This window comes from Balaenoptera acutorostrata, chromosome 1 (assembly GCF_949987535.1).
Source record: "Balaenoptera acutorostrata chromosome 1, mBalAcu1.1, whole genome shotgun sequence".
In the NCBI taxonomy this organism is placed as follows: Eukaryota; Metazoa; Chordata; class Mammalia; order Artiodactyla; family Balaenopteridae; genus Balaenoptera; species Balaenoptera acutorostrata.
In genome coordinates this window covers 192,748,951-192,761,619 of record NC_080064.1, presented here as the reverse complement: position 1 = coordinate 192,761,619, position 12,669 = coordinate 192,748,951, and the positions used below count along the sequence as shown (strand labels likewise).

The 12,669-nt window shown below is 34.8% G+C and overlaps 1 protein-coding gene across 6 annotated transcripts in view; it reads left to right on the top strand.

Annotated features, from left to right (window-relative positions):
• Positions 1–12,669, top strand: part of KCNT2 (potassium sodium-activated channel subfamily T member 2) — a 369,675-nt gene that overhangs the window by 179,477 nt on the left and 177,529 nt on the right. For all 6 annotated transcript variants that reach the window (XM_057529788.1, XM_057529796.1, XM_057529784.1 and 3 more), the window contains 3 exons: positions 8,837–9,017; positions 10,223–10,387; positions 12,149–12,285. In XM_057529788.1, coding sequence (XP_057385771.1) covers positions 8,837–9,017; positions 10,223–10,387; positions 12,149–12,285 — 483 coding nt within the window. The remainder of the gene's footprint in view (positions 1–8,836; positions 9,018–10,222; positions 10,388–12,148; positions 12,286–12,669) is intronic.

The following is a 12,669-nucleotide window of genomic DNA, read 5'->3' as shown; positions in this document are numbered from 1 at the left end:
TAATTCTCATAATAACCAAATGAAGAAGTTAACATGATTACATTTACTTTTCAGTTGAGGAGCATGATATTTAAAAAGCTTAAGTAGTTTCCCTAAGTATTAATCAAGTTATGAATTAAATGTTTGATTATTAATTTATGGTGTTATTGCTAGTAGTAATTAGTGTTATAAAGTTGAGGTCAAAATCATTCACTTTAAATTTTAGAAACTGTCTTTGTGTAGACTAAGATGTCATGTATCTGCATCTCTAACATACAGCGCAGTGCCTGGCACTAGTAAACCATCAATAAGTGTATTTGTATGAATAAACATGACTTACCTTTACGATATTAGTTCATCCTTTTTCCATTTTAAACATTTGATTAAAATATTATAGCACTTACTGGTTTTATAGAAATCATTTTTAAATTTAAAATTGATAAGTATTTTTACAGTAGAGAAATTATAAGAAAAATATATGCATTTGCAACTTTCCATTTCAAAGTCACTCACTATAAATGAATCTGAGTAACTTGCATGCATATTAAAGAAACAAAAAGGCAACTAGAACATGGTGTGATATTGGTTTATTTTTATATCTTATATCGTAGTAAATTATTTCATTTCAAATGTTTAGGCAGGGGATACGTGATAATAAACAAAAATTTGGTTACAATTAGGTATCCATTAAAATTAAGCATTTAAGTGAGCTTTTTTTCTTAAATATTATGGCCCAGTCACAAAACAACATTAAATTTGATTACTAGAAAATTTGAAGGTAACAGAGTGTTTACTAATATCCACCAGTTATGATTATTTATTTTTTAATTCTATATTATTAAATCCTACTGCTACTTTGATTTCAGGATATAATTTAAATAGTTTACCTTGGGCTTTGACTGACTGAACAGATGTATCTCTTTTATAAGAAGGCAAAATAGGATATTTTGATTATGAATGTGCTGTATTTGAGCACATTCTTGGATTTAATTTATCAGAAAATCTGTGCCATCATTAAAATCACTTCTGGGTACAGAGACGAAATAATAATTAACTGAACTTCATCAATTATGATCAGGGAGAAGAGGCAGTTTTCATTTAATAATGGCTCGAAAGCTGAAAGTGCACTTTTTACGTTCCTTCATAAAAGTAGCTGACTTATTGTTTAGAAAGATAATTTATATGAACAATATTAAAATATTTTTATTTGAATGATTGACATAGAAGAGTAATATAAGTTTTCATATTTCTTTAAAACATTCCTAGTTGCGTCGCCTATAACCAAAATGGTATGTAATAAGTTGGCAGATATTCTTAACATTCTCCACGTGTTGCATGTAGGTGCTCTATTACTAGTATCAGAAAGTGATGCTGTGTCCATATAATGTGATCAGAGTAGTCTGGTCTCTGCCTTTTTATTAAGTTTCCCCATGTGTTAGTATTTACTTTTGTAAAATAAAAACATGCAACAAGTAATTTTCAAAATACTTTTAAAATCTAACTTTTATAATTCTAGAGGAGGTTTGAAAGACTTTTTTGTTTAAATAATGTGAAGATCCTATCTTAGAATTTGATGTTAGTGCAAATTCTGCAGAATTCCCTTCTAAACTGTTTCTACCCTTCAAATAATGTGATTCTTTACATAAATACAAGAGAACGTAAGGGAAATAGTTGCGGAAGTTCATGTGAAAGTGAATCCCAACAACGAAGTCAAGATTATAAAGTTATTGTAGGCAAATCTCTCTCTAATGTTTGAAAATAATTTGTTTCTTCCATAAAACATAAGCTGGATACTTTTGTTATTATGATAGTTATGTAACTAACCTGATTGCCTGAACTTAGTATTTTTTTTTTCACACACACACACTGCATTTTATTTTTACAAGAGATAAATAGACTGACACCAAGCATTGTACATGGATGACCACAACAAAAGCAACAATGATTGCAATTACCAAACATAAAACACACTCATACTATGTGAAGTTAGTATTAATGTATGCAAGATTCACTCACTAACATGAATGGGATTTTGGGTAAAACTTTTGATTAGTAAATCGTGAAATATAGTCAGTTTAATTCAGTAATTCAAACTGTTTTTAAATATGTTAGTGACAGAAAGTTTAGAATGTTAACAAGACTAAATAAATACAAGTTTTATATTTGAATACTAAATTTGATTTTATAAAAAGACAAATTTTTAGTTATACAATTTGCTCGCCTATTACCCAAGCAGAATGGGTTTCAATAAGTAAGTCAATGCATTTTAAATTTCCAAATTTTGTATTTATCATATTAAGTAGTGCTAACTAAACAAATGATGGAGTTACAAAAGCGAATTACTAAGGAAAATAAAACCTAATTTACTTGTTTATAAGTTCTCGAATATTTCAAAAGGTGGTGGGAAAGTCATTTACCTCTTTTGACAAAGAAGTATTTAGCCTTGCCTCTTAGTTCTATTAGATTCCACCATTAAGGCAGTGGTGAGATAAACATTTTTGTGTGCTCTTTCTTTAATGAACTGTATTTAGTTTATATCTAAACAGGCTAAATAGCTAGGTGATTTAAATGTGGGCAACAGAGATCTGCGTATTTTACATTCAGACCCTCATTCATTCAGGAAATATTAATGCACATCATTATGTTCTTGGCAGTAATATAGGTGCTCAGGCAACATAGATGAAGAAACCACATGACTCTGTCCTAATAGACTCCATTCTTATAGAGGTTTATGGACAATGGGCATCAAACCCAGCAAATGACTAAAACTATTATATATTTTTTAAATTAAGCAGGATAAGAAAGACTACATATGTAGTACATATGCTGAGTACATATGATGGTCAGGAGAGAAGCAAAGACTTGAAGGATGTGAGGAGATAGCCATGACACTATCTCGGCAATAGGGTCCAGCCAGAGAGAGCAGTCCATGCCAAGACCCTGAGTCTGGACCATGCCTGCCATGTTGGTCAGAAAGCAAGAATGCCAGTGTAGCTGGGGCAGAGCAAACCACAGGGAGGAAAGTAGAAAATTAGTCCAAAAGGGATAGGGAAGGGCCAGATACAGGAGTGCGCTGGAGACAAATGAAAGATTGTTAGTTTTTAGTCTAAGTGAAATAGAGAGCCCTCTCAGGCCTTTAAGTAGAGGAATAGCATGGCCTGACCCATGTTGTCATAGGGCAGCTCTGGCTGACGGGTTGACTATAAGCTGTTGGGAAAAGGGTGGGGATGTTTACTGCAGTGGAGGGAAGAGAAACTGATGGCAGGGATCATTGTGGTAGCAGTATAAATGATGAGTAGTGATTGTGGATTCTGGTTATATTTTGAAGTTAGAAGCAGTGGAGTTTGCTAAGAGATTGGATATGGGTTGTTATAAAAAAAAAAATAAAGTCCAGGATGATTCCAGGATTTTGGCTCAAGAAAGCTCTATTTGCCACCATCCGATGATGAAGAGTTTGGGGGGAGCAAATTTAGAGAGGAAGTTTAGGATTCCATTTGGACATGTCAACTTTGAGATGTCTATTAGAAATAGAGGGAAGGCATTGAGAGGAGCTGATTGATGGTTGGCTGCAGTGAGGCTGAGTGACTGGAGGACAGTGAATTAGGGGTGATCTCGGAAGATGAGGTCAGAGAAGAGCCAGGTGTTTGGGATTTTACTCTGAATGTGAAAGAAGGGCATTGAGAGTTATAAACAGAGAGGGAACAAGATTTGACCTATAATTTAAAAGGATTATTGTGTTCTTGGGCTAGATATTTAAGTATCCTCTGCCTCATTTTCTCTTGGGGAGAAGGAACAAAAGTCATTTATTTATTACAAAAATATTTATTGACTTAGAAGATAATATGTTGACGTCAATGTTTTAAAAGCTGTACTGACATTGTTACTCATGAACCTAAGCAGTGGCCCATTTAATGAGCCCCTAAGAGAAACCAGCAGACGAGCCTATTCAAAATCAGAGGAAAACTCTAAAAGTAATTCAGTGTATTCATCTTTATTAGTCTTTTTTTAAAAAGTTGATTTTGCTTTTGTATAATTATACCAAACATGCAACAACTGGTTTCATTTTCTTATCATTTTAGGGGTCTTCATTTTCATATCAATTTAGAGAGCATTAAGGTATACCAAGTCCTTTAAGTGTAAGTGTAATATTAATAAATAAATGAAAGGCTCACATGATTTTCCCAGGTCAAGTAAATGGAATGTTGCATAAGGATTATAAAAAATGATTGTAAGTATAGATTTAACTACAACTATATCAAGGAAATTAAGTACCTTGTAATATGGTTTATTCAGCAAAATGTATTAAGATTTACATAGGTTGTGATAGGTATTATCATTTGTACAGTTTGGTAGATCAAAAAGCATAGCCATAATATTTTGTGGCCCCTTTCATGAAGAGACGGAGTCTGTTTCCACACTCCTTCAATCTGGGATGATCTTGTGACTTTCTTGGGCAAGTAGAATGGGCAGATCAAAGCTAGGTCTTCAGAGGGCTTGCAGCTGCCATGCCAAAAAGGAAGCTGGTTGAGTTGATTGGAGGCTGAGAGGTCTCATAGAGAGAAACTGGGTGCCAGAGCCAGCAATGAACCCTGACCATAGACCGCAGTGGTGAGACCATCCTGGACCTTCCATTCAGCCAGACTTCTAGCTGAACACAGCTGCAGGTGTGAGCCCAAGAAAACCAGAGGAGCTTCCCACGGAACCATGTGAGATGATAAATTGTTACTTTTTTAAACCACTAATTTTGGGGGAGTTTGTTATGCGGTAATAAAAAACTGAAACATGCATGAACTATTTTTTGGAGTTTGTTTGTATATATTATTTGAGCAGGGTTTAATTAAGTGTTCTTTTGTTCATTTAGCAGTTAGTTACTGGATAGCTGCTATGTACTTCGTTCTAAGTGTTGTAGGAAAATTATAAAGTATAAATACTGTCATTGAGGTTGATAATAGTTGAGTAGGGTTGATAAATATTTAACACTAAATATATATATATATATACATCTTTGTAAAAGTGTAGCTATCTAAGACATGAACTCATATATACTTTAGAAATTCATCAGAAACACTGTGACTTGGGGTACAAAGAAGTCTTCATGAGGGAGGTCATATTTGAGCTGGGGTTTCAAAAAATGGGAATTCTTGGAGGTATTGGAGAAAGAGGATTTTCAGTTGAAAGAAACAGATTGGGCAAAAAGTATACATTGGGGCATGGGTTATATATATTATGATGAGCAAACAGTCCAAATAACAGGTAAAGGGGAGATAAGTGAGAGAAACGTTGAAGAAAAAACAGGTTAGATCCAGGTTTTGGATTCTAGTTAATTCTTTTTTCTTACAAAGCTTTGCAAAGATTTATCAAATGATTATTATTTCTGCTACTTTTTCACCTTATTTCACCTTACTAGAGGCACCTTATTTATTTTATTTTATTTTTATTTATTTTATAAATTTATTTTATTTATTTATTTTTGGCTGGGTTGGCTCTTCGTTGCTGCGTGCGGGCTTTCTCTCATTGCGGTGAGCAGAGCCACTTTGTTGCTGTGGGCGGGCTTCTTATTGCGGTGGCTTCTTTTGTTGCAGAGCACGGGCTCTAGGCGCGTGGGCTTCAGTAGTTGTGGCACGTGGGCTCAGTAGCTGTGGCTCACGGGCTTAGTTGCTGTGCGGCATGTGGGATCTTCCCAGACCAGGGCTTGAACCCGTGTCCTCTGCATTGGCAGGCGGATTCTTAACCACTGCGCCACCAGGGAAACCCCTGGATTCTAGTTAATTCTATATGCACCACGTATCTATTGCTGAATAACAAGCCACTGCCAAACCCAAAACTTTGTAGTTTCTCACAGTTGTGTGATGGGTGACTGGGGCAGTTTTTCTGCTGTTCTCACCTGTGTTTACTCTTTCGGCTTCAGTCACATAATGGCCTCACAGGTGCTGGAGAGTCCAAGACGGCGTCTCCCTGCCGTGCAGCTGTTGGTGCTGGCTGGCAGCTGGGACATCCTGGTTTTCCTCCGCATGGCCCCTCATCCTCCAGTTGACTATACGGGGCTTCTGCACAACAGCATAAGTGAGAACAAGAACTTCAGTGTCTCCAGAACTTCCAAAACTTGGAAGTCTTGGTCTTAGACTTCCAAGAAAGTGAGAACAAGAACTTCAGTGTCCCCTAAGGTCTAGGCTTATGCAACTCACACAGCATCACTTCCACAATACTCTATTGGTCCAAACAAGTCAATAGGCCAGCTTAAATTCAAGGTCAAGGAGAGACAGACTGTACACCTTAGTGGGAAGTACAGCAATATCATGTTGCAAAGGAGAATGAACATAAGAATTGATTTATTGGCAGCTATTATAATAATATGTCACACCACAAATTAGAAAGTGTTCTTCAACAGTGAGAATCCAGTTGCTTTTTTGAACCTGAGATTGATATATCCAAGCTGTGTTTAAAGAATATGAATATGACCTTTATCTGTGGGTTGCATTAAAAGAAGGACAAACTGAAGACCAGGAAGCAAAGCAGGAGATTTTTTCTGGTAGTTCTGGTCATGGTAACATATGTCTGAATTAGGAAATGTACATTTTATCTATAAACAGAGATTTGCTTTTAATGTGTAGTTATGCAAAATATAGTAAGCCCTTCAATAACATTTGAATTCTTAAAAATATACAAATTATATTTTTCCTCATTCGATTTCCTACTGAAGTGTAAAAGTTATGCGAAGTTGTTTACATTCTCAAATATAAATTATTTTAAATAAAGTAAAAAACATTCCACAGAAAGGTCTATTGTTATCAAACAGCTGTTCTCTTTGGTTGTATGAAGGCTCCATCTGAATAGTCTTAGAATTAGCTTGGCTGGTATATTGCATAGAGGCAGCTGAGAAAATAAACTGACGTGAGTCAACTATTATGACCTGGCAACTTACACAACATTTCTGAACACAGAGCAAGTGAAATTTTGCTGAAATGTTCTGGAGACCTGGAGTTAAGAAAACAGAAAAAGAACAGAACAGTTCCTGCCTCAGAAGCAAAATGATAACACGTACCCTACTGTTGCTCTTCTGTCCCTTGGTTTATCTACCTGTGTGCCTACCCATCTTCCTAACTATCCAATGGTTTATACTGTGCCTTAAAAAGATTTAAGATAATTGAATATTTATGATATGTAACTTAGACAAATACATAGATATCTTAAAAGGCTGGAAAAGGAGTTTCTGTAGTTTAAACATTGAATAGCACATCTTCTTGGTCATCATAATCAAGCTGTGTCTGCTTGTTCTGTATAGAAGTTGCAAGGAGTATCCAGAAGCATACAGGGATTTTTTTTGACAGCTTTATTAAGGTGTAATTTACATACCATAAAAGTCATTCGTGTTAAGTGTAAAGTTCAATCATTTTTAATATATTTACAAAGCTCTGCAATCATCACCACCGTCCAGTTTTAGAACATTTTCATCACCGCATTCCTACCATCAGTCCCAAGCAACCATTAGTATGCTTTCTGTGTCTTTTCTGGACATTTCATATAAACAGAATCATACAATATGTAGTCTTTTACATCGGGCTTCTTTCACTCGTCATCTTTTTTTGGCTTGCTCATATTTTAACATGCGTCAGTACTAGATTCCTTTTTATTGCTGATTTTTTATGTTGCAAATCTCATTTTCCCTCCAACATTGCACATATATGCATGTTTCATAGCCTTACTTTTTTTTTTTTTTTTTTAGCTAGTAGCAGTGCTATTTCTAATGCTATTTTAGCAATTCTACTTTGGGAACATCTTATAACAATTTCTATGCTGTTCCCTTACTTTCATATCATCAATAGCTTTGTACAGATAATTGATCTACTTAGAGACTCATTTTTAGGGGCAGCTAGCAATGGTTAACTCCTCAAGTCTTTCCTGTATACAGTTGTCCCTCTGTATCCACAGGTTCCACATTTGTGGGTTCAACCAATCACAGATTGAAAATATTTGGGAAAAAATTTCCGGAAAGTTCCAAAAAACAAAACTTGAATTTGCTGCATACAAGCAACTATTTACATAGCCTTTGCAACTTATTTATAGCTATTTTTATAGCATTTACATTGTATTAGGTACTATAAGTAATCTAGAGATGATTTAAAGTATACAGAAGGATGTGCATAGGTTATAAGCAAATATGAATACTATGCCATTTTATATAAGGGACTTGAGCATCTGTGGATTTTGGTATCTGTGGGGATCCTGGAACCAGACCCCAGGGGATACTGAAGGATGACTGTGTATGGAACACACACACACGGAATATATACACGTATATCTATACCACATGTATATACTGAAAAATGTCTCTTTGTTAAAAAAAAAAAAAGACTACTGACTATTGCTATTTTTTTTTGAATTTTATTTTATTTATTTTTTTATACAGCAGGTTCTTATTAGTTATCTATTTTAAACATATTAGTGTATATATGTCAATCCCGATCTCCCAATTCATCCCACCACCACCCCCTGACAATTGCTGTTTTGATGGGGAATAGATCTAGTGAATTCTGGTGTCTATGTTTCCTTGACACGCATTCAAAATGTTTGTGTAAGTCACCCATGAAATTCAGTCTATTTATTTTACATGCTATTCAAATATACTTCGTGATATTTTGGCTACAATTTTTGGCTACTAATCAAAATAAGACTATATCTGTTTGATGTAGGAAAAAAAGCTTAAAAATTATATTTTCTCAACCAAAATATTGTTCAATATAAGATCCCAACTACTAAGTGGCTTTAGGAAATGCGCTTTGGTTTTCAGGAGAGTCACGACGAGAAGCAGTGTGCCTAATTGGAAAGTTTTAATTGTAATTCACATGTGTTTCTTTAGCATTTGTGGAATCCAACATCTGGAACGAATAGGAAAGAAGCTGAATCTCTTCGACTCCCTTTATTTCTGCATTGTGACGTTTTCTACTGTGGGCTTTGGGGATGTCACCCCAGAAACATGGTCATCCAAGCTTTTTGTTGTTGCCATGATCTGTGTTGCTCTTGTGGTTCTCCCCATACAGGTAAACACAACCATGTTAAATTTTGTAGGAACCTGCAAAGTCTTATGAAATCAAATCTTCCACATTTAATAAAAAAATGCAGGGTGGCTTTTTAACCTAACAATAATATATTAACACCTGCTATTATTCCATCCAGTCAATTAATTACAATTGTAACAGAAATGCCTTTTTGCATTGTATTAGAAACATTGAGTTTTTTTTCCCCTCCAGTTACAATTGATAGCTCACATTTCATTTCAATTCTTCAAGGTGCTTTCTTTCAAATGTAGAGTATTTATGTTAATTATAGGATTGTAGGATAGTATATTTTTAAATTATAGAATGATAGCTCAAGGAAATATACTTGTGAAGGGTTGATTTCTCTTGAGTCTTGAAAATACATCTAAAAGCCATATGTTGTAATGAATAAAAATTGTTTCCATAAGCTGGTCAACTAAAACAAAATCTGAAGATGATACATAGCTATCATGCAGCATTTTGGAGAATGGATAAGGAAATAGCAAAGGGACAGAGATATAAAATGAGACTAAAGATACATAGAGGCAATCTTCAACTTCTTCCTGCAATGAACTCTGGGTGTCCATGGGTGGGCAGGTCAGAAACAGGATGTGGCCAATACAAATCAAACTTGCATGTTCCGTTACAGAACCATTGGCCACAGTGTATTGAAATATACTTTACATAGGTATAAAAATGATCTTCCTGTTCCTATCCAATCATACATGTCATCCTTAATGCCACCCCTCCCCTATACACTCCACAACCCTTAGATACCAGCTACTAAATAACTAGAATGTGGCCTTTCGTTTGTGGTAAGGGTATCTCCCCTTGCAGGAGATGTGGGCTGAAGTTGATATAAGAATGTGGGAGAAAAAGTGAGGCTTTTCTCTTTGACTCAGTGCATGACATATATAGCTGCATACCCTACTGGACAGAGCAGAGGCACGGACCTCTTAGTGCCCTGCTATGATACAATAGGAAAATCATATTACTGTGTTTCCTGAAGACCTGAAGGCCCTGGGAGGCATTAGCAAGCTCTGCAGCCATCCTGTGAAGAGCCTCTTGTTGAAGGGAACACTGATCATTTGAATCTCAAAGACTTTCATCTAAGAAATTGAGTATACTTAGTAAACAACAGATGTATTGCATTGATTTTTATTTTCATGTCCAGTGTCTTTCATTCACATGTGGAAAATGCATTACAGTTTGAACAGCTGGCCTATTTGTGGATGGAGAGACAAAAGTCAGGTGGAAACTATAGTCGACACAGAGCTCAAACTGAAAAGCACGTTGTTCTGTGTGTCAGCTCACTGAAGATTGATTTACTCATGGACTTTTTGAATGAATTCTATGCTCATCCAAGACTCCAGGTACCTTTAAACAGATCATACCTACTAACATTGTCAAAGTCAGTTAATCATGGTACAGCCTGTGTTCTGCAGGATTTTTATTTATACACTCAAATTTAGAAAGAGAAAATGAAGAACTACAAATATAACCAGGAACATAGAAAAAAATGCTGGAGGAATACACAGTATGTTAAGTTTCCTTCTGTATCTATACTGAAAGACAGATGGAATTATGTTACGGCTACAAAGAAAGGTTTTCTTTGATTAAAATGATTGCTTTTTTCTCCCTTGCGTAATGCATAAATGATATTTGTATGAAACAGTGAAATTTAACATAAAATATAATAAAACAATAAAAGAATCATTTCAATATCATCTGCTCACTTGAATATTTCAGAACTTTATCAAGTGTTGCTGATAGAAATGTGGAAGTCTGGAAGTTCCATTTTTCCTTTTGTTTCCTGGAGTGAAACCAGGTCTTATTTATAGTAACAATAAATGACCAGAATTTGGGAAATAACTTGCTGATTGAGATCATAAATTCAGAAAAATCTCTTCTTCTGTCTATGCAGACAAAGTCCTCAGATACTTCTACCACTTGCCATGGTTCTGGGTCAGTGTAGACTTAGGTCATCTCCTTTGCTGCTCAAGGCACTTAATCTAGTCCAAACAGCAAAGAGCTACTTGAATTTCTTGTGTTTTCCCAATAAATTTGTGGCAAGAGTTTGGATAATCCTGAGGTCAAGACAGTGCTGAGTACATCAATTATCTCTCCCTTAAATAAAGAGATTTTTTTCTTGAATATTTTAGAGAACTTTCAAAATACTATTTTTTGGATTAAAAAAATCTAATTTAGAAGTGATACTTATATAATATATTCTTCTGTTTTTGCATAAATTATTTTTCATTTTTTGCAGGAATTCCATATTTAATGGTTAGGTTTTTTATTATTCATATTAAATAATTTCAGATGCTTATTATAACCCACAAAGAAAATCTATTTTGGGGAAAATTCGATCCTTCCAAATTTTGATCCCTAGTAATTTATTTTGTCTAATATCAATATGGAGAATTCTTAGAACTCCAAAAATTCCTACTAGATATATTATAAAGTGATAAAATGGTGAATGTTTACCAGAGAATTTGAATTCTTATAGATAAATTATTTTAAATTCTTATAGATTTTAAGTTCTTACAGGTTGTTTTTTATTTTCTCCAAAAGACCATTATTTTGAAATATTTTGATCTCAAACTTTTAAATTTAAGTTACTTTGTCAGTATTATCAATATTTTTGTGAATCTTTTTCCATTCAGATATTCATCAAAATATTTTCAATATTATCAGTTCATAATAATATTACCAAATGATACAAATCACCGTCACAGTTTTTATTCTAAAAGTAACAATTCGAAGTATGAATTGATCCTTAGGACTTCTGGCTGGTATGCAATTTATCTTTTAGAATCAGCCGGAAGTCGTAACTGAAAACTTCATAGACTGGAAGTGTGTGCTGAGTATAAGCACCGATTACCTTCCCTTCCTGGTACTAATAAAATTGAAAAAGATCAGGATGAATATATTGATTTATGAGATTTTTATATGTCATGTTTATTACTGTATCATTTAATTTAACACTAGGTTTTAAATGCAAACTTATTTGTTAGTAAGAGTTAATTTCTACTTTATCATATTTCAAAATGTTCTTAGATATTCTATGTACCTACATAGTATAAAACAAAGCATTATTGTCTCTATCCCATGGCCCACTTTGTTTTGAGTAGGATTATTATGTGGTGATTTTGTGTCCTACTGAAATGGATGTGCAGGTCCGAAGGGTCCTACAGATTCCGATGTGGTCACAAAGAGTCATCTACCTTCAAGGTTCAGCCCTTAAAGATCAGGATCTGTTGCGAGCAAAGTGAGTATATCTCTTCAATATTTTCCGTCTTGTAGTGTTTTAATATCTTTTCTCTCCTCCAAATTTTAGCAGTTTTCAGTGTTGCAAGGTGTGTTTTTGAATACAGGCTTTTGCTTTAGTCCCACTGCTGGTCAAATTGGAAGGTTAAAAATATAAAATCCACGTATTTGCTCCTCTTTCTCAGGGCAGGGATATTCGGCAGACCACGTCCACACAACACGGTGAGAAGTGTGGTGTCGTGTAATTATCTCAGGCTGCTGGGAGGTGAGCTGAGTTATCCAGACTCAAGGAGAGTCATCTCCAAATCCCTGGATACTGTTTTTATTCCACAGATAAAAATCTTGGGCTAAAATTGTGTGAGATGCCAAAGCAGTTTGCGTCAGG